Here is a 21,519-nt window from a genome sequence, read left to right as displayed (position 1 = left end):
CACAGCACCCCGCGGGATGAGAGCACCCCTCCAAGCGGGGTCCACATGCCTCCTGTCCGCCGCCTGGAGCACGCGTGTGCAGGGCATGTGTGTGTGTGTGCTGGGCGTGTACGCGTGTGCTACACGTGTGCGGATGCACAGGCTCTAGAAACATGAACGAGGAGTTTCGGAGAAGGAACTGGAGAGGCGCAGCTGACCACCTGCCCCTTGCGGCTCCCGCCTCCTGCCCAGGATCCGCAGCTTACTGCGAGGCCTGCGGTGGGGGTCCACGCGCTGTCAGCAGCCAACTTGCAGGGGGGATGGAGGGGAAGCCCCGGGCACTCTGGCTGTGCTGCCAACCCCCTGCCCCAGCCCCTTACCAGCAGCAGCTGGTGGCCCTCGTGGAGGCCGGCCTTCTCGGCCAGGGAGCCCGGCTTGACAGAGTGGACGAAGGTGCCGCTCGCGTTGCCCCCGAGCAGGGTGAGCTGGGAGATGAGGCTGTCACCGCTCAGCGTGGTGTGCTGCACCGAGGGCCCCGGGCCCCGCACGTGCCCCACGGACGTGACCGACGGCCGGAAGGGTCTGGGTCGGGAGAGAAGACGGCTGTTAGGCAGCCGTCGTCGGGACCCCTGCCAGGACACCAGAGGGCGGGGCGCGGGGTGCAGCTTCCTTGGGAGAGAGCTGGCAACAGGCTCCCACTGTGACACCAGACAGGAAGCAGGGGCCATGGGCGATGCTGCTGTGAGCCTGAGGTCACGCTCGCTGGACCGCTCGGGCCAGGTGCAGTGGATGCCTGTCCCTTCTTGCACACCACGAGCGCTGCATGGCACAGCCCACACCAACGGGGCCGGGGGCTGGTCAGATGTCGGACTCCAGCCCCTTCCTCTCTGGGCCTGCTCAGGGCTCAGGGGAAGTGATTGCTGACTCTGGGGCTGTGATTACCGGACTCTGATTCTTGGGCGATGGGACGATCTCCTTCGCAGGGGATACCCCCTCCCTGCCGCCCACCCTAGCCTGCCCTTTGCCACGACCCTGGTACCTTTCCAGAGAGAACTTTCTAAACATGAGGTTGACCTGCTCCAGGTCATAGGCGTCCAGGCTCTCGGACTGGTGAGAGGAGGAGGAGGAGTGGATGGAGGGGGGTCCGAAGGAGCACCGCTCATGACTGTCATCTGCAAGAGAGTGATGGGCCCATCAGGAACAGGGGGTGGCTGGCGGAGCAGGGAGGGCAGCCCACGGACTTGCGGGGACGTCCGAGGGAGGTCAGCCTGGGCCCACCAGCCCCTGCTCCTCCCTGCCTGCCTCCCGGGAAATGCTGCCCGACCCCCCAGACGAGGGAGCCTGGGGAAGGGCAGCCTCGGTTAGCCGGTCCCCGGTCCCTGAGACCCTGGGGGCAGGGGCTTCAGTCCTTGCATCCTCTCCAACAGAGCCATTCTCCTGCCTCCAAACAAGAGTCCCCTCTCGGTAGAATGCCTCGCCAGCCATCTGTTTTTTAAGACTTTTTCTTTTTGTATCTGGAAAAGGGGTCTCCACCAGCAGGCGCTCATTCTGCTTTTAAACTGGTGTCCGTGTTTTCATCTCGGAACCTTAGGTCTCACGACCACCTACCGGCTTCTTTGAGATGGGGGTGTGGCTAGAAGAACGGGGTCTGGACCGAGTGCAGAAGCCCCTCTCCTTCCAACGCAGTGAAACCCTGAGGACCCCGGGGGAGAGACGCCCGGCCCACACAGCGCAGGCTGCTGGGATGGCAGATCAGCAAGCCCTGCTCCGGGCTGATAACAAAGGCTTCTCTGCAAAGGGAATTTGTCCCCACACTGCAAAACACTTTGGACTGCTGCCCAGAATTCTCTTCCCAGCTCTCCCTCCCCACACTCCTTTAGTTCCTCCCACGGCCCAGCATCTATGAGGTGCCGACCTCTCTTTAACACTTGATAGCTTCTGATGGTCCCCAATTAAGGAGGGCCGCTCATCTCCCGTTTTATCTGCTGGCAGCCTGAGCTGGCGAGGGGTGGAGGCCAGGTGTGGGGAGCCAAGGGGGATGGCAGGCCACGCCCGGAGGATTCTGAGCCAGTCTCCATGCTGCCAGCTCCGGAGAGGCCCGGGGACGCTGCCACATCCCAAGGCGCCAGGCCAACTCCGGAGAGGCCTGAACACGCCCTGCTCCTGCCTCGGTCAGAAGCTCAGCTTTGCAAACCTGCGCTGGCCTCCTCCACTGGCTCACAGCTCCACCACCACAGTCTGCAGCGAGGACCTGGGGGCACGAGTCTCTGTGTCCCATGCACCTGGAAGGCCTGGAGAGGCGCTGGGGCTCACCGTGCCCTGGGCTGAACCGGACCTCCCGGCTGTAAGGGGTGGTGGCTATGTGCGTACTCCCTGCACACAGAGCCCTGGTTCCCTGCCGTGCGTGGCATGTTCTGGGACAAGGGACTGTCTTCCCTCCTCATACCAGCTCTGCCCTTGGGGCTGGCTTGGGGCTACCACGCACCCCCAGCCTCCCCAGTGCTTGCCAGCCCCACACCTCCAGTTCTGGGGGATGAGCACCAGCCTTGATCACCCCATCTCCATGCCTGGGTCCCCGCCCCCTTCCCACCACTTGTCTTGTTGAGGTTGGTTAATACCTTAATTAACATCCGGATTCTTAAGAGGGCTCCCTGCTCCGAGGCCACCCCTACCACACTGCTCCCGTCTCCCTAGGAGCCTGCTTCCTCGTCTGACAGTGGGGCCAGTAAGGGGCTTCTGCGGACAGCTGTCGAGAGTCCATGAACCTGAGGGGCCCAGGGTGAGCACTGCCACGCTGCTCGGCGACAATCACAAGAGCCACTCTTTCTTAGACACTCAGACCTAACTCGGACTCCGGGTTCAGCATCAGGGCGGGCCCCACCCCTGTGAAACAAAGGACAGACTCCCCGGGCGCTTCCCGGCCCAGGACGGAGGCCTGACCCCACGTGCACAGACGGCTCTCCCGGAGTCCGTCCCACACGCGTGTCCCAGGGCCCTGCTGTGTGCAAGGCTTTGCCCCCGGCAGGCCCCGCTGGAGGCTCGGGACGTGGTCGATGTGGCTGCCACACCGGCAATGCCTCTCAGGTCTGCTGGGCACCTACCGTCAAGGTCTAAGGCGTCGAACCCACCGCTGTCGTTGTCTTCTTCAACTGTGCTGCAAGATGCAAGGGGACAATGAGTTCTCCTAACTGTGTGCAGGAAGCTTCTGGAATGTTCCGGCTGCCCGAGAAGCTTTGGTTCCGAGAGGGTGGGACAGGTGGGCGAGGAAGGTGGGTGGAGGGCTGTGGGCCAAGGAAGGGCTGCCCGAGGCTGGATGCTCTGCGGGGAGGGCACGGCAGCCCCGGCAGCCCGCAGAGGCCACACTAGCCGGGGTGAGGAGTCCCTGCCGGCCTGCCCGCTATCTCCCACTCACTCCTCTTCTTTGACACAAAGAACACAGTATCATTTGTGCTCAGACGGGCTGCATCATGCGATGGCCCTGAAACAGCTGGGCCCGCCTCACACAGGGCTGGGAGGGAGTGAGGCATGAGTGTGTCCCCTGAGCTTTGAGCTGTTTCTGTGTGGTTCCTGCGGTGGAGTGAAGAGGCCCGGACCAGGCTGCTGGCAGGGCCAGAGGTGTCGATCTGGCCCCACCGGCCACTCCTCGTGCTCGGCCCTTCCAGAGACACCAGCAAGCTCTGACTTTGAATGTGGCATGCTCAACACCCAGCTGACTGGGAGCACCAGGCTGCCCAGGTGTATCTCTAGTGTGTCCTCGTTGGGGACACAGATGGCTTCCAAAAGGCAGGAGGGAGTAGGAACATGGGGGACATTCAAAGGGTCTCTCTTTGGCAGAAAAAGCCAAGCCTGGAACCACGGGATGGAGAAACCTGCTTTCCGGGTGGCATGGGGCAGAGTGACGCAGGTTTCATCGTTGGCTAGCTGGCAGGTGACCCTGGGAAAGCCACATCCCTTCTCTGAGCCCCAGCCTCCCCAACTCTACAATGGACACCATCTTGCCCCCCGTGTTTCCAGGTCCCTGAGGATGGCTCAGTTAGTGTCGAGTGGCATGGCAGGCACCGGGAAGGTGTCCTGCCTCCTCCCTCCACCTGTCACCCACCTCCGATGCGGCGCATCTTCCTTATAGCGTCTGACGATGGAGTCGTTCCCTGGGGGCTCGGCGGTGATTGACATGATACTGGAACGGCTCCTGTGCGGCTGCTTTAGACACACACGGTGTGTTACGGGGGCCGGGTGTCTACGCGCTGCGCCTCCGCAGGCATCAGTGTTACACACGCTGGGGCTACATTTAATGTAGATGTGTCCCTGCCTCCTACATAGGCAGTGCGGGCCGGCCCTCTGGTCCCGAGCGGTGACCTTGGCCAGAGAAGGCTCGCGCTCAGCCTGGGGCGGCCGCAGCCGACGAGCCTGGTGCACATCTGCTCGAACATCTGCTTGTCTTGGGAGCGGGCAGGGGAAGGCGGATGGAAACCCTCAAGGTGGTGCCTTGTCTGTGCCCAGCACAGGCTGAGCTCCCTGTCCCCAGGGCCGCCCGGCCTCGGGCACCTGCAGGCTGGTGGGGGTGGGGGTGGGGGTGGGGGCAACGGATGCCCACGCAGAGAACTCAGCTGCTGGAGGGCCACCATTTGAAACCAGGCCCGCTGGCTCCTGGCAAGGGCTGCCTTAAATAAGAACCTTGGATGTTACCTCCCAGAGCCGCACTCAGTCGGGAGTCATTCCTTATCAAATCTCTGCCTCCCCCAGGGCCTGATTTTCTGAGCTGAGCTGACAGGCTTCCCAGGGCTTCCCCTCAGGGTTAGAATTTCTAATCCCACGCCTTCTGCTGCCTCCCTGGAGGGGTCGTGGGGACCATGCCTGGTCCTGCCCAGGTGGGCCTGACTGAGGCAGGCCTTGCTCTGGTATGTGCATGTGTGTGTGTCTCCAGCTGCTCGGGCCCTGCCAGCCACCCGCGTCTCCGGCTGCTGGAGTTGCCCGGGGCTGGGGAGCTGTGGCAGGCATTTCAGCCGTCTGTGCCATTCGCGGCAGCCCCACCAGGGCCCATCTCTTCCTCCCACCAAGTGTTAAATTGGGAAAGGAGGTGGCAAGAAGGTGTAAATACATAGGGAGGCCCTGGAAACATCTTTAAATAAACATAAGGAGGGCCTGGGCTGCAGCCCTGGGAGAGGAAAGCAAAGGGGCCAGGCCTGTGGCAGGAGGGACACGAAGCCAGGGAGAGGACCCCACTCACCATCTTGGAGAAGGAGTTGGTGACAGGCAGGGACCTGGAGGAACTGGGGCTGACGTCCATGCCGTCCTCTTCATGTCCCCTCCCTGTCCTCAGTGAGACGGGCAGGAGGTACGGGGGGAGGCGGGGTTGAGGGAGAAAAGAGAGGGGGTAGAGAGGGGAGGGAAAGGTCACTGGGAGCCCCCGGAGCACTATGCCTGTGGGGACGTCCTGTCTGGGGTCGCGTCCTCCTAGGGAGGGTGGGAGGCAGCCTCCTCTCCTGTCTCCTTGGAGGAAGAGCTCTCGAAACCTTCTCTTCTCACCTGCCCGCCCAGCTGTAGGCTCCTGGAGGGCAGCCTGGTCTTTCCCCAAACACGTCCCGCCCCCAGCCAGGCCCACGGGGCTCCGTCAGGGCTGCACGATGCCCTGTGTCTGGAGGACTGAGGCGGGCGTCCCCAGTCGGCCCTCTGTGGAACAGGGGTACTGGGAGGATGTGTCTCCTGTGGGGCAGGGACATCCCTGCCCAGCTACCCCAACGTCGGATGGGACCCCACCAGCCCCATAAACAGGCTGACTGGGGTCGGCCGTGGGAACAGGGTGTGGCGCCCCTCCCACTCCTGCGGCGCTGCCCGGGGGGCCCCTACGTACTCTCTTAGCCCTCTTCCTGCTGCAGGAGAGCGGTCAGCTTTCCCAGGCCCTACGCTTTGCAGCACGTGCACATGTGTCAGGCCCACACAAGCGCCCCAGGCTGTGCCCCCCCCAGAGCGGGTGAACCACGTTCCCTCCCTGGCCCAGCACCCATGCCAGGCAGCCAGTAAGGCTCCGGCCCTACTGCACCCCTTCCTCCCTTCTGGGCACAAATGCCCTCTCTACTTCTATAGGCCCCAGGACCCTCGCACCACCTGATCTGGTCACTAAGGAAGTGGCCAAGCCCCCAGCTCAGGGCGCCCTTTCCCCGGTGCCCCTCCTCTGCTCCCACCAGGTCAAGCCCAAACTGGAACCCTGGTGCCCCTGTCTCCTCACAGCCCCTTGGAGGGGTGAAGTCCATGAACTTGGGCCTGGCCATCACCCTCCACAGGCTTGTTTCCAGTGCTGTCAGGCTCCAAGCCCCAGAAGGCACCACACTTCTCTGCACCGTGCGCTTTGCAGGCTCCTCGTCCCCGCCTCTGCTTCCTGCTCCATCCTGGTGGGCCCTTCCAGCAGCCCGGCCCAGCGGCCTCAATTCTCCCTTTTCCGGGCACAGGCTACACGTCCCCCTCTTGGCAGATCCTTCTCCAATCTTCCTCCGACTGCTCCCGACTGCTCTCTTGGGTTCCAGAGCCACTTTCTACCTCCTCACCAGTGGCCCTGCCCGAGTGCGGGGGCTGTGCGAGTGTCTACGTGGACCTGCCAGCACCTGGAAGCCAGCAGGTGCTCGGTCACCTGGGCAACCCTTGCTAGCTAATCGTCACTCCAGCGTCGCGCTGAGGAGGAGCGAGAGGACTTCAGAAGACAGCGTCTCTTGGAGAACCAGGGGCTCACGGCTGAACCGGCGGCCTCAATGCGCCGGGGGCGGCCCAGCCGTAAGGCTGGGAGGGAGACCAAGTGGTCCTCCGGCCAACAGGCCAGGAGCAGAAATGCAAGTTCAGCTGAAGCATCAGGCGGCTCTGGACAGACCCACGGCGAGGAGACCATAAACATGACATTTCCGTGGTCGGGGGCCCTGCCCTCTCCCGTGACAGCGAATGTCAATGACCATCTGGACGGCCCGTCGCACTGGAACCCCAGGGCCCCCGAGACCCATCCTGGCTTAACCTCACAGGACTGATGCTGCGACGGGAGAAACAGATGGACTGAGCGTCAGAGAGAGAGACTGGGGAGGGATCCGGGTGGCTCACTAACCTTGAAAATCTGATGCTCGCTTCAGGCTGATGGGGGATTTGGCTCTCTGCAGCTGGAAGAGGGGGGCGGGGAAGGAAAGAGACAGAGGACACAAATCAAACAAGGCCTGAGACACATGTCACTGGAGCTAAGGAGAGAAATAAACTGAGGCAAGCCCACAGCCCGCGGCCACCGGAATCACGGGGTGCATGCTGCCCATCCCTGTGGCCCGGCGGCCCCTGACAGGCAGCGGCTGGTGCGGGCAGGCTCGGCCTGAGGGCGGCAGCGGCACGGGGCTTGGAGGGTACAAGAGCCCAGAGGGGCAGAGGCGGCGGGAGCATGAAGCCGGGCAGAACCAGGATGCGACATGGGGTGACTTTGGGGGAAGGACAGGGGCTGGTGGGTCCCGGGCTGGCCTCCCCGCTCCATGTGTGTGAGTGTGGGGAGGTCAGAGGCGACGTAGGGGCCCTTGTGGGAGACTGTCTCATTCATTCATTCCTCAGCAGATGGGCTGCACGAGACACCGAGCATGGACGACAGATGAGAACTGTCACCCAGCTCCTCACAGGCCGTTCACACTAACGAACACGGGATAGGCACTCAGGACCCATTTGTTGAACAAACGAACAAAACTGAGAATAATGCTTATTTCATTCTCTCTTCCTCTCTCTCTCAACTTCCACTACATTCACGAGATAAGAGAATTGGTTAAAAAAAAAACAAACAGGAAAAAAGCATGACCTGGCATGATTTCCGTTCATAGGGCCGAAACATGTCCAGTCGCATCTGGGGTCTGAGTCCCGCCCCAGAACCACGAGCCACGTCCTCACCGGCCTGCAGGGCCCCCGGCTCCCCGCCCGACCCCGCGGCAGCATGCCCCCCTTCGCCGCCCTGCCTCACCGCAGCGGGCTCCCACCCCCACCCCCACTCAAGCGAGCAGGCACCTGGATGCCTTTCAGGTTCATTCTGCGCTTGGGGGGGTGGTAGGGCAGGAAGTATCGGCTGTCCTCCGGTGACTCCTCTGAGGTTGAAGAATCGTCAGCCTCCTGACCGTTGGTCCTGGGGCTGCTGTCCCCAAAGTTCTGAGAGATGATGGTCACTGGTAGGTTCCTGGGCAGACTCTGGCGGCAAGGAGAAGCCGCGTCAGTGATGGGGAGTGAGGAGCAGCCTCCGGACGGGCAAACGGCTCTGCTGCCGGTGCTGCTGATCCCTGGGGCACCCACGCCTGAAACTCAGGACGGCCTGTTCTTCTCTCCTGACCCCTGCGTCCACCAGGACGCCAACATCGTTCTAAATTATGATCGATTCATCAATGAAAATAAATGAACTACTACATGGTAAGATCTTACAAACATAACATTGAGCAAAAGAAGCCAGGCTCAAGAGACCACCTACTGCAGGATCCCACTTATAAAAAACTCTGAAAGAGGCAATAAAACTGACCTACATCATAACCAGGATAACGGCTATATTTGAGGTGAGGGAGTAGTAACGCGTAGGAGGCACAGGGGTTGCTTCTAGAGTTCTAGTAATGTTCTATGTCTTGATCTGGGTGGAGGTTACATTAGTGTGTTCACAATGAAAATGTATTGAGTTGTTCATGACAACATATGCTCTTTTTTATATACATGTTATTCTCAATAAACCAGTAAAAAAATCTTAAAGAAAAAAGAACTTATCATCCGAGCTCCAGTGTCCTCCTCACAAGCCTTCCAACCCCATCTCCCTTCCGCCAGGGGCCTGGAATAGGCCCTGTGTCCTTTGTAATAGTAAAGAGATTGCCTCCTGGCTGGACTTGGCCCCTTAACTGGTACGCCACCATCAGATCGCCAATTTCTAGCCTTGTGCCTAAGCTACAAATATAAAAGATATTACCCGGGGATAGGAGGATAGCTCAGTGCCAGAGCGCATGCTTAGCACACACAAGGCCATGGGTTCAATCCCCAGCACCTCCACTACGTTGTTGTTTAAAAAAACAAAACCCAAGAAACTTTACTTTGGGGTGGGGAGGGTATAGCTCAGTGCTTAGCATGCGTGAGGTCCTGGGTTCAATCCTCAGCACCTCCATTTAAAAATAAAAACCAAAACCTAATTATCTCCCTTATCCAAAAAAAAAATATTGCTGAATGACTGAACAACCATGAAAACAGTGCCAGGTACCGTCCTGAGTGATTCACCCTGTTGTCTGAAGCTGAGGCTCAGGCCCGTTATGTAACTTCCCGATGACCCCCGCAAAGCCACATAGCACCCTCATGCCACACTCGCTCTAGGCTCCAAGCTTTGGGCCTCACTCTGCCGCACAAAATCCTTCATGGTCCGAGAATAACTGACAACCAAACTCCTCAGCCTGCAGGCCCACCCTGCCCCTGCTGCTGCCCGTGCCAGCCACACCTCCCGCCTGTCCCTGCCTGCCACGACACACGACAGAGCTGCCTACCGTGGCCTGTTGACCGTACACCCAGACCCACAGCTGTGAAGGGGATACCATCTGCCTTGACGGCAGCGTCTTTCACGTCTGAGGGCCTGGGGCCTCGCCGTGACATGTTCTCTGAACCTCCTATCGCCCGGACACGGCTGTGTCCTCCTAGGCACCAGTGACTTTAACGGGAGCGGGCATCTTAAAGCCCGTGACCATCCAGGTGGGTCTCAGGAAACCCAGTGGGGGGCTGACGGCCGTCAGGGGTCAGCTGAGAGGGAGCTGAGATGGCCTAGCCAGCAGGCGGCCAAGCCAGGGACCTGCCCCGCACCTTCCAGCTTCAAATGAGCGGCTGGTACTCATCACTACCCAGACGCGCGGCCCAGGGCGGACTGCGCAGGCGCGGCGGGGAGGCGGGGCCCCGCCCAGCCCCCGCCCAGCCCCCGCCCACCTGGTCCAGGCTGCCGCTGTCCCTGGAGAGGCGCCGCAGCTTGCTTTCCAGGTTCACGATGCAGGCCTCCCGCCGGACCATCTCAATCCTCATCTCGTCGTTCTTCTCCTCCAGCTCGCGGATCTGCTTCCTGTACTTGTCCTTCTCGATCAGGCACTGCGAGTACTGGGTCTGGGCTTCGTCCCGGGAATGGAAGGCCTGTGGGAGACGGGGAGGGAACAAGGCAGCCGCTTGGCTTGCTCGCTGGACACACCCACATCGGCTCAGGACGCGCGCTCCCCAGCCACGTGCCGGCCACGCTGTCCGCGGCCCTTCTCTTGACCCTGACTCTCGGGCATTTCAATCTCTGCCTTCCTCAGTAACACGTGTCACAACCCCCGTCTGTCCAGCCCTGGCTGTGGGCCAGGCTCCGTGCCAAGGGCAGAGCCCACTCTTCTGCCCTACAAAGTCGTGCTGTTAGTACTATTCCCACGGCACAGATGAGGACAGTGAGGCTTCCGGGGAGTAGAAGCCTGTCTGCCGTCACACATCTGAAGAGTGACAGGGCCTGGACCTGGTCATCTTACTCTAAAGACCAGGCGTGTGAGGACCATTCTCTGTCCTATGAGCTGCTGGAGCCGAGCGCAGGCCCCCAAGCTACTCAAGTGCCTGTGAATTCCAAAAGCCTTTTGGGATACGATTCATTTTTGGAAGAGAAGCAGGAAAGATGGATTCATGAGTAGTCCCCGCAGAGTTAATGCCACTCCACTGGACAGAACACCCTGACGGACCCCAGTGGCTTGAGCCCACGGCCCCGTGTGCAGCAGCAGCAGCAGCAGCCGGGCAGGCCTGTACCTGGTCGCGCTCCCGCTCCACCTCCTCCAGTTGCAGCATGACCGTGTTCATGCGGTGCTTGTACATCTCGCAGTCCTTCCCGAGGGTCGAGCACTTCAGCTCCAGGTCCTCCTTCTCCTCCAGGTACTGCGAGCAACAGTGGGAAATCTATACTCGCCTCACGCAGTCAGCAAGTCAGGGCTGACAGCTGTTTTCCACTTGTGTCTTTCTGCTGCCTGGCCAGAGCTGGACTGTCCCTCCCTACAATGCCTGACCCTCTCAGAGTCAGCTATCTGATCAGAAGGGACCACGGCAGTAGGCTAGTCAATCAACTGAGATTTGCTGCAGACCTACTATGTGACAGGGTGTACAGCAAGGAACAGGGCATGCACTGCGCAGGCCCTCCTGTGGCCATCGGTCAGGAGGGGAGACAGGGCCGCACTGACCCTGACAATAATTCCCAAGTAACTGCCAGGTTCTGTGCTGATGCACGGGGAATTCACACCAGGGGTCAGACCTAGTCCCTGGAAGAGAGCGTGGGTCTGGAGGTCCCACCAACACACATCAGTGCACAGGGGCCCTCAGCCCAGGGCGCCGGCTGGGCGGATGCCACCCGAGCGATCCACCTTATCTCGCAGCTCCTCCGCCTGGCGGGCCTCCTCCTGCAGGTTGTAGATCTTGTTGACCAGCTCCTGTCGGTCCTCCAGGGCCTCCTTGCGGTCATGCTCCAGGATGTCCAGGATGGCCTTGTCAGAGTCCGGCAGGCTGCGCTTCCCAGCCTGGACGGGCGGGTGGGGACGTTTAATGATGCTGGGGTGGAGGTGGGGCAGGGAGCAAGGTGGCAGACGGAGGGGCCCGTAACACACACTGAGAGAGCAGAAGGTTTTGTGCCAGGGACGCAGGGTCCTTAAGCAGCTTATTACTTATGACTTTTATCACCTGGAAAGAAGCATCAAACCCACTTCCGCTCAGAAACGTCCCAATGCCTGTTGTGCTGCCCCTGTTCTTGTCAGAGCCGAGAGCAGCAGTAGCTGCTCCTCCAGACACTTTGCAGGTGACAACCAAGAATGGTTCATCTGCTTTCCAGATGCTTCCCCTGAAATAGCAATGCATCTGCTCCGATCAAACCGGGACCCAACCCCTGCTCTGAACCAGACCCTGGCACACCAGGAGCCAATCCTGGCGGGCGGGGGTCGTTCTGGGGGAAGGGCGGGGCGCCTTTTCTCCCTGCTGCAGATAAATTCTGGGATGTTCTCCCTCCACACCCACAGATGACTCGCTGATGACAAAGGTGAGGAGGTGCTTGAAGTTTTAACATGTCACATGGGGCTGAGAGGTGAGTTTCTTGGAATCTGTAAGGGCAAGAATGTCTCCTAGATGTACTTTGCCCACAGCACCTGGGGCACTGATTTGGTGTGAATGGTGATTTTTCACCGAGTGCTTCAAGGAAGGGAACAGTGTCACAAGTGTTACGTCACAGAAGGCAGTCTGAGAAGTGGGGGGGGGGGTCACCCCGGTGACAGAGAAGTAAAGTAAGACCCCTAAGGATGACATGAATTATCTGTTGTCCTGCAGTCAGCACGGGTCTGTGCCGCGCACACGCAGGCAGGCTGTTGGTCCCCGCCCCGCCCCCTCCTCCCCGCCCCGCCCCGCCCCTCCCCTCCCTCACCTGGATGATGGACTGCAGCTCCTGGATTTTGGTCTTCAGCATCTCGTTCTCCCGCTCCAGTTCCAGAACCTGCTCCTTCTTGGGCCGATTCTCGATGTCATTCTTCAGTTTCAGCGACTGATTCCTCTCAAGCTTGCATTCCTCCTCCATCTTATTCAACCGATGCTTGAGCTGGTCGATCTGGAACACCCCCCAGGGTGCCGAGGGGAGAATGCCGCAGGCAGGAGACACTCAGAAAAGGCATTGCCTCTCCAGATCCCGCTGAACTTCCCAGCATGACCTCTGTCAGGTCCCCCTCTCCCCTTCCTCCAGTCGGTGACCGAGAAGGGCTCAAAGAAACCTTTTGCAGTGAAACAAACCACCATCTCCTTGCCGAGGAAGAGAACAGTTCTAAAGCAGTCATGTCCCTTAAAAAGCCCCCTCAGGCAATTTCTGTGTGTGTGTCGGGGAACAAGTTACAGATTAGGATAAAAGATACCCAAGCTGGGTATGAGTTTCAAACTCTGATCCTCAAAGTTAAGGTTTCCCAGTAGAACCCTGGTGTCATCAAAGTGAGTAAATAGATGGGGGAAGGGCGTCTGGGCCCCACCCTGACTTCACGTCCCAGAGAAGCTCTGCCTGCACGTGTTTTGGCCTCTTGGGTTTCACACAAAATTTTATTTGAACCAATGGCACTGCTGCTAAAAGAACAGCCTGGGATCTACTGGACTGTAGGTCGACAGGATCTCTGGCTTAAAGGACCTGCCCAGACTTAGTGCTGAAGGAGTGGCTTCCTGGAGGAGGCAGTTACTATCCCTGGAAATGGGACAACTGGAGATGTGCTGAGTGTCACCCTCAAGAGGTATCAGAATTGGGACCAGAAGAAGACCTCTTAAACTTCCATGACTAAGCATGTCTGCTTCCCCAAACTGATCAGTCTTGGCAAAACACTCAAAACAAGAAGATTGTTTTCAAGGGCTGCAAGCAAAGGGGCACCAAAGTGGTGAGTGTCCTATTTCAAGTCTAGGCTTATGGGGAGAATATCTCAAGAAATCTGGCAGGTAGAGGGTGGTGGCTTTAGCAAGGAAGGGACTGTGGCTGTGCCTCGGTGGCCTGAGGGGGGGAAGAAAGAAAGAGGAAGGCAGGGAAGTAGCCTGGAGCTGAGGACTGATCCAAGACTCAGCTGGCCAGATGTTCTTTCAAGTTCTAGACATGTTTTCTCACTACTGACATACGTCCAGGAAAACAAAAAACAGGCGAAAGTCCTAGGAGGGAAAGTTCTAAGTCTCTGCCACAGGTTAATTTCCCCAAATCCTAGATAAAACAGCACAGAAACCTTTCCTCCTAATCATGCAAAAACGAACAAACAAAGCAAAACCACAAACAAACAAAAAAACCCTCTTCAGCATCTTGGAAGATGAACCCAAGTGCCTTGTTCTGGGTCCAGATCCCCAGTCCCATCCAAGTGGACATGAAGCAGGTGCTTCCTGGGTCTGCTGTTTTGCCAAAGACTTCTATTTCAGTATCTCAGCAATCCTAAGGCACAGGAATTATTCCCATTTTCACCTCATTGCCATTTACAAAGAAGGGAACTGAGGCCAAGAACCAACTAAGCGCTAAAGCCAGAAGCCAGATTTGAACTCAAATCCAAAGAATTTAAAAGCTAATGTTCTTTATAGAAACACTCTGACTCAATTCACCTGAATTCCACTGGATTGTTCACTAATCTGTCTGCTTCAACTAAATTGAAAGTGACCTGAGCAGAAATCAGGTTATTTATCCCCGTGTCCCCCACAGTGCTTAGCACTGTGCCTTACACATGGCAGGTGCTTCATAAATATTCTGAGAGTCTGTTTTCCACCCAGCAGCCAGAGTGGTCCTTCCAGACATAAATCAGTTGTCACTCTCAGCTCTCAGTCCTTCAGTGGCTTCCATCACAACTGGAATAAATTCCAAATTCTTACCATGCCCCCATGATCTGGACCCTGGCCAGCTCTCCATGCGGCTTGCTCATTTGGCTCCAGCCCCACTGGTTCTCTTGCCGTTTCTCAAAAACACTGAGCATGACCCCTACCTGGGGCCCTTGCATTTGCTCTCTGTGCTTCCCCTGAGACTTGCTTGGCTGGCTCCTTCCCTTTCTGCAGATCTCCGCTCTTGTGTCCCCTTCTCGGGAACCTTTCCCGACCATCCGATTTAAAACAGCATTCCTCATGCACCATCCGCACTCTTCTCTCTCTTCCTCATAGCACTTATGACTACCAGGTATTGATGTATTTGTTTTCTGATTAGAATGTGAGCTCCATGTCAGCAGGGCTTTGGTCTTGAGTTATGCACCCCTGGGAAAGTGCCTGGTGCAAGGCGGTGCACAACAAATAAAAGGAATGAACGAGTTAAGCCAATTCCCTTCTCTCCCTTTTGGAGGTAAACTCGTTAATGATGTCCATCATTTGGCTACTGGACTATTCAGTGATAACTGTATTGACGATTCCATTGTGTCATGCTGGGCTTTGTGGATACAGCTGTGAAGGGCCCAGTCCTGGCCTCAAGGACCTCGTGACTCCACGGGACAGGTGCTGCACCCATCTCCTCGGTGATTTTCCTGACAACCACCACTGTCTGCGACCCTGGGTCCTCCGTCTCCCCTCTCAACCGGCGCGGTGCAAGGCCCGTGTGCCGCGTGTCTGGTGGATACAGGTTCCGGAGCAAGAGGGAAACCCCACTGGGTCCAGGTGCGCATGTCTGCACATGCGCACGTGGCTCCACGGGCTCCCCCAGTGGGAAGTCCAGCCCACCGGGACCGTGTGCGCACGTGCAGACATGCACACGGGGGAATCGGGGAGCCCTGCTGGGTCGGCGCGCGCACGCGCAGAGCGGATCGCGGGCCCCAGCCCCCCCGCGCCCTCCAGTCTCCTCCACCCGGCCAGGTGTGACGCTCTCGCTTGCCCGCCTGCTGGTCTTGGCCCCAGCGGCCGCCGCCAACCCCCGCGCGCTCTGGCCCGGCAGGCCCGGCCGCGTGCCCCTCACCTCGAGCTGGAGGTCCCGGCTCCGCATGACCGCCATGTTTTTCTCCTCGCTGAGCTGGGCGTAGCGCATGGCCAGGTTGTAGTTGTCGTCCTTCACCTTGACCAGCTCGTCGTTGTAGCTGTCCCGCTCCTCCTTCATCTTGTAGTACCGCTCCTGGAAGGTCAGCAGCTCCACCCGCATCAGCGTCAGCTGCTTCTTCTCGTCCTCCAGCTGCCGCGACTTGGCCAGCAGCTCGCACCGCTGCATGTCCTTGGCCTTCATCTGCTGCTGCAGCTTGATGACCTCGTTCATCAGGAAGTGCGTGAGGCCCTCGTGGCCCTCCTCCACTGCGGAGAGGGGGCGCCCAGTCAGGCCCGGGGACTGGGAGGGGGAGAAGGGGGTTCCAGACGTGGGGGCGGGGGTATTCGTTCACTCATCACTCACCAGCCTTTTACTGAGCTTTTACTACCCATTAGGCACTGGGGATTCAGCGCGAGTAAGACAGTCTTGCTCCCCGGAGAGCTTACAGTCCGGTAAGGGAGACAGACATTAAAAAAGCAGACGATCACACACAAGCCCAAGTACAGATGGAGAGGATTTCACCAAGTAAAGGTAGGGGGGCCATGAGCCTGTGTGACAGGGGAACCGGATCCAGCCCAGTGGACAGAGGCACTAGAGGACTCCCGATGGTTGAGCTGAAGCGCTGAGGAGAGAAAACGCATTCTAAGAAGGCGGAACAACGTTGCCAAGGCCTTATGGGGAGGAAGGAGGAACCTGGCACATTTCAGAGATGGAAGGAGCCTAGAGAGAGGGAGAGGTAGAAAGGTGAGGCTGGGAGTGTCCTCAGGAGCTTGGCCATGTGGGGTCCTGGTGGGCTGCACCTGGGTCTTTGGATGGAAACAAGGGGAAGCCACTGAAAGGTTTTAAGTAGTGGGGCGGGTAACACGAGGAGCTGAGAAATCCCTGGTGCTGAGCAGGAATGGATGTAGAGGGTTGAGGAGGTTGTAGGGTCTCCGCCAGGGTAGTGGTGTAGATGGAGAGAAGACTGATTCAAGAATACTTAGGAAGGAAGATTAAGATACGATGACCATGGGCTCTGGTTCATGGGATACTGGCAAGAGAGAAGGCAAGGCAAGGACAAGATCCAGGGGGCAGTTTGAATTTCTGTTCCACCCCACCAGCATTCATGGGGGATGTCCAATGAAAACCCGCTTCTCCTGGCTCTTGCTTCAGTTTGCTCCTCTATCACCTACCTTTCATCAATGGGCAGAAATAAGTGGTTGACAGTTCACAAGTGCCACCAGGGCACTGTCCTGATGTCACAGATTCATAGCCTTAGAACTGTCCCACTACTGGACAGACACACACACACACACCCACACACACACACACACCCACACACACACACACACACACCCACACACACACCCCTCCTACCACAGTCCAAATGCTCCTGATGACAAACCACTTACCCACAATGGTGGAGAACCTCCGAGTGGGCTCCTTCCCGGTCACCAGCTTGTACAGTTCTGGGTAGTAAAACTCCAGGCTCTCCAGGAAGACCACATAGCCCCTTTGCCCCTTGGTGTGCAGGATGTCCAAGAGTCGGCCTAGAGCAAAGTCCAAACCACTCAGTGAGAAGAAGAGTGCGTGTCTGATTGGATGCAAGTCTCCAAGTCCAGTCTTAGCCTGGCTAACATCCCTCAGTACACTCTTAAGAAGACAGTCTTACCGCGTCCTGTCACTCCTGAGTTATATCTTGGAGGCCAGATGATGTAAATCAAAGTGCCAGGCCCTCAGCAGGGATTCAGTGAGTGTTAGTTTCCTTTCTCCAAGAAATTGGTAGAACCAGAATAAATGGAATTGCAGCCATAATAGGAAACCACTGGCTTTAAAGCGTGTCCCAAGTGACCACAGCACAAATTAACCGTACAAGCGTCAGCTCATCTGTGATTGAGGGAGGGTGGGAGTGCAGCAGCAGTTACAGAATAACATACGGTTCTCTGGGATTCAGACCAGGAAGACAAATATTTGGGTGGGGAGCTAGGAAAAGTCACAGGAAGCAAGGACAGCTCCATGTTCTTCTATGGGGTCATCACATGGTCTGGAAGCATCTAATCTAACTGTAATTTGCCTGGCAGTTTTCAATTTTTATCCTACTGGTTCCATTTATTGTTTACTTTTCTTGCTCCTTCCTTGAACATTTTATTTTCAGCTGTTTCTCCCCTCGAGGTCTTAAAACTCTACCTTTCCCACAGGATAGACATAATAAATAAATTTCATCTTGTGTCAACTGACTGTCAGAGCTGCCTCGAGCACTGTGCTGAGAAGGGTCCTAAGGCTACACCCGTGCTCGGCAGGAAAGCACGCTGTGCTTAGTGATGTCTGTCGTGTGTGCAAAAGACGGCCACAGCATTATGAGCTGCTTATCTCCAGTCATGCTGTGGGCAAGTGACTTTCAGACCTTTAAAACTGTGAGCCACAGAAGGAAATGTATTTAACACTGTGACCTCATGCCTACACACAAAGAAAAATGTACAAACCTGTATGTGTACACACACTCACAGACGTATATGAAACCAAAACAATGTTCACAAACCACACTTACTACCTTTAATGAATGTGATAAAGTGTCGTGGACCCCTAGGCAGTCTGGAAGAGCCTACAGACCCTTTATCAGAATAATACTTCCAACCATCTGTTCAAATGCATAGGATTACAAAGGGAACCAATTATAATAAGGTACAGTTATCAAGTATTAAACTTGTGATTCAGTACGAAATGGGCTTCCTTATTAATGCATCAGACCCCAATCTCTTGGCAGGTCTAATAACCGCTATAATTTCAAGGGGAGATGAGTATAAAAGTATTCTGGAAGGTCTGTGACAGCTGTAACGTGACAAGAAGAGATCTGTAATGTTCACTGTTGACAAAGACACAGGTACCGCTGATCACCATCGTTCGTAACTGAAGGGGACGCTCAGTCTCAGTGAAGGACGGTAAAATAAAGACGTAGCCCTCCGCCCCCTTCCAATTTCATGGACTCTCTCTACACATGGACAGCTAGGTGGGGAAGCAGGGGTGGGCGGAGGTCTACAGACCCCAGTTACAAAACCCGTGACTGAGAGAAACTTCATTCTGCTACAGCAACTGAAGCTGCTGCAAGAGGTAGCCCACCCTTTCTGCCAGCGCGGCCCCTACGGTTACCTGCCCGGTTGATCTTGGACGGCAGCATGGGAGCGTTAAGCACTTCATCTTCATCTTGCTCATCGATGACCTTGCACTGGCGCAGGTAGGGGGTGAGCTTGGCTGGGTTGATGTAGCGACTCAGCATGTGGCGGTTACACTCCACATTCTCCCACAAGGCGTCCTCCTCATCCTTCAGCGTCTCCGTGTAGTCGTCCATCTCTGGCGCTCCTCCTTTTAGACATAAACCCCAACAAGATTAACCAAAGAGCCCCACTGGACCAGCTCTGTAAACTTTAGAGAGGTCTCCAGTATATACTGTTCAGTTTAAAAAAGTAGAGAAAAGGATAGTCTTTTGTCTTTTATTTAAGAAAGGAAAGGATATGAACGTAGGCATATATTTCTTTATGGACTAAACATAAATGATGGAGAAAGCCATAAAATAAAAACAAAACCTTTATGGAGAGAGGGAACATTTTGCAGTTGGGGTGTATTCTTGCATCTAAGGTTTTATATCTTATTGAGGACTTGTCTTTCCAAAAACAATATATGCTATTACTTTTTGTTTTACAGTTTCACATAAATGGTGTCAGGCTGTATGCATTCCTGCTTCCTTTTCCAACTTGTTCTACCTGCATTTGTTGAGATTTATCTAGGTTGATACATACAAACCTATTTCATTCATTTTTAAAAACAGCTTGTTGAGATATAATTCGTGTACCATACAATTCACCTTTTAAAGGTGTATAATTCAGTGGTTTCCAGTATATTCAGAGTCATGCAACCAGCAACACAATTAATTTTACATTTTCATCAGCCCCCAAAGGAACTTTATGCCCCTTAGTAGGCGCTCCCCATTTCCCTCCAGCACCTGCCCCTCCAGCCTTGGGCAACCACTAATCTACTTTCTGTTTCTATAGATTTGCCTATTCTGGACATTTCACATAAATGGGATCACACAACCGGTGGTCCTTCGTGACTGGCTTCTTTCACTTCTCACTGTGACTGCACGTTTTCAAGGCTCATCCATGCTGTAGCATGTTTCGGCCCTTCTTTTCACTGACAGATACTTTTTCATCGTGTGGATATGTCACATCTCGTTGACCCATCCGTTGATGAGCACTTGGGCTGCTTGGCTGTTATGAATGATGCTACTATGAATTCATGTCCAAGTTCTTGTGTAGACACGTTTTTATTCTGCAGATATGCAGAAGTGGAATTGACGAGCCATCTGGTGACTCCCTGTGTCACATTCTGAGGAAGTGCTAAATGGTTTCTCAAAGTGGCCACACCATTTTGCATTCTAGCTAGCTTATCCACTAACTTATCCTAACTCAGTCACATTATTCTAACTTACCCACATTCTTGTACACTTATTATTGTCTATCTTTTTTTATTATAGTCAACTGAATGGGTGGGCAGTGGTATCTCACTGTGGTTTTGATCTGTATTTCCCTAATGACTCACAATGTTGAGCATCTTTTCATGTGCATATTGGCCACTTGTGCATTCAGAAATGTCTATTCAAATCCTCTGCCCATTTTAAAATTGGATTGTTTGTCTTTATTACTAAGCTTTGGAGTTTTTTATGTGCTCTGGATACAAGTCAGATGTACGATTTTAAAAAAAATTTATTGGAGTATAGTCAGTTACAATGTGTCAATTTCTGGTGTGCAGCATAATGTTTGTCACACATATACATATATTAATTTTCGTAATAGGTTACTACAAGATGTTGAGTATAGTTCCTTGTGCTATACAGAAGAAATTTGTTTTTTTTAATCTATTTTATATATAGTAGCTAATATGAGCAATTCTCGAGCTCCCAGTGTCCCCCTTCCCATCCCCTGCCCCTCCCCCGGCCATAACCAGAGCTTTGTTTACTAGCTGTATGATTTTCTCCTATTGTGTTGGTTATCTTTTCATTTTCTTAAAGGAATTTTCGGTAGCACAAGAGTTTTTAATTTTGATATAGTCCAATGAATTTTTTCTTTTTTCACTTGTGCTTTTGGTGTGTATCTAAAGAACCATTGCTTAATTGAAGGTTATAAAGACTTACATCTATTCATTTTTCTAAAAATTTTGTACTTTTAACTCTCATATTTAAGCCGATGGTGTATTTTGAATTAATTCTGATATATGGTGTGAGGTAAGGGCCCAGCTGTGTTTTTCACATGTGGATATTCAGCTGTCCCAGCGCAATTTGTTGAAAAGATTATTCTTTCCTCATTGAATGGTCTTGGCACCTTGGTCAGAAGTCAACTGACCGTAAACGTAAGTGTTGGTTTCTGAACTCTCAGTTCTATCCCACTAGTCCCTCTGTCTGTCCTTGTGCCTGGACCGCACTGTCGTCATTGCTGTAGATGTGTAGTTAAGTTTTGACATTGGGAAGGATGAGTCTTCCAACCTTGTTCTTCCCTTTGCAGATTGTTTTGGCCATTCAGTCCCCTTTGCAATGCCATATGAATTTTAGGGATCAGCTGGCCAATACCTGCAAAGGAAAAGTAGCTGGGATTTTGATAGTGAATCCACTGAATACGTAGATCAGTTTGGAGAACCTTACTAATTAACAATTGCTATGCACAACATGAATGAGGGATGTGTTTCTATTAACTTAGATCTTTAATTTCTTTCAGCAATGGTTTATGGTTTTCAGTGTACAAGTCTCACACTTCTTTTGCTAAATTTGTTCTTAAGAATTTGATTCTTTTTGATGACAGTGTAAATCTGAACTGTATTCTTAATTTCATTTGCTGATTGTTCATTGCTAACATACAGGTATATAGCTGAGTTTTGCATATTGATTTTCCATCCTGCAGCCTTACTGAAACCATTTATTAGTTCTAAAATTTGTTAGTAGAATTCCTTATGATAGGATTTTTCTATATGTAAGATAATGTCATCTGCACTTAGAGGCAGTTTTACTTCTATCTTTTCACCCTGGATGCCTTTTCTTTTCT

General features: G+C 54.8%; 1 protein-coding gene across 4 annotated transcripts in view; it reads right to left on the bottom strand.

Annotated features, from left to right (window-relative positions):
• CARD11 (caspase recruitment domain family member 11) overlaps positions 1-21,519 on the bottom strand; it is a 95,525-nt gene that overhangs the window by 10,594 nt on the left and 63,412 nt on the right. For 3 of the 4 annotated variants that reach the window (XM_064478734.1, XM_064478732.1, XM_064478735.1), the window contains exons 3-16: positions 18,581-18,793; positions 16,846-16,983; positions 15,395-15,720; positions 12,392-12,571; positions 11,349-11,501; positions 10,744-10,869; positions 9,910-10,107; positions 7,987-8,163; positions 7,064-7,115; positions 5,207-5,289; positions 4,079-4,179; positions 3,081-3,133; positions 1,019-1,151; positions 360-561 (exon numbers count right to left, since the gene is read on the bottom strand). In XM_064478734.1, the coding sequence (XP_064334804.1) occupies positions 360-561; positions 1,019-1,151; positions 3,081-3,133; positions 4,079-4,179; positions 5,207-5,289; positions 7,064-7,115; positions 7,987-8,163; positions 9,910-10,107; positions 10,744-10,869; positions 11,349-11,501; positions 12,392-12,571; positions 15,395-15,720; positions 16,846-16,983; positions 18,581-18,793 (2,135 nt within the window). The remainder of the gene's footprint in view (positions 1-359; positions 562-1,018; positions 1,152-3,080; positions 3,134-4,078; positions 4,180-5,206; positions 5,290-7,063; positions 7,116-7,986; positions 8,164-9,909; positions 10,108-10,743; positions 10,870-11,348; positions 11,502-12,391; positions 12,572-15,394; positions 15,721-16,845; positions 16,984-18,580; positions 18,794-21,519) is intronic. The other variant, XM_064478733.1, reaches the window with a different exon arrangement.

This window comes from Camelus dromedarius, chromosome 24 (assembly GCF_036321535.1).
Source record: "Camelus dromedarius isolate mCamDro1 chromosome 24, mCamDro1.pat, whole genome shotgun sequence".
In the NCBI taxonomy this organism is placed as follows: Eukaryota; Metazoa; Chordata; class Mammalia; order Artiodactyla; family Camelidae; genus Camelus; species Camelus dromedarius.
The sequence above is the reverse complement of the archived record's forward strand: the minus strand, read 5'-3'. Positions and strand labels throughout refer to the sequence as shown.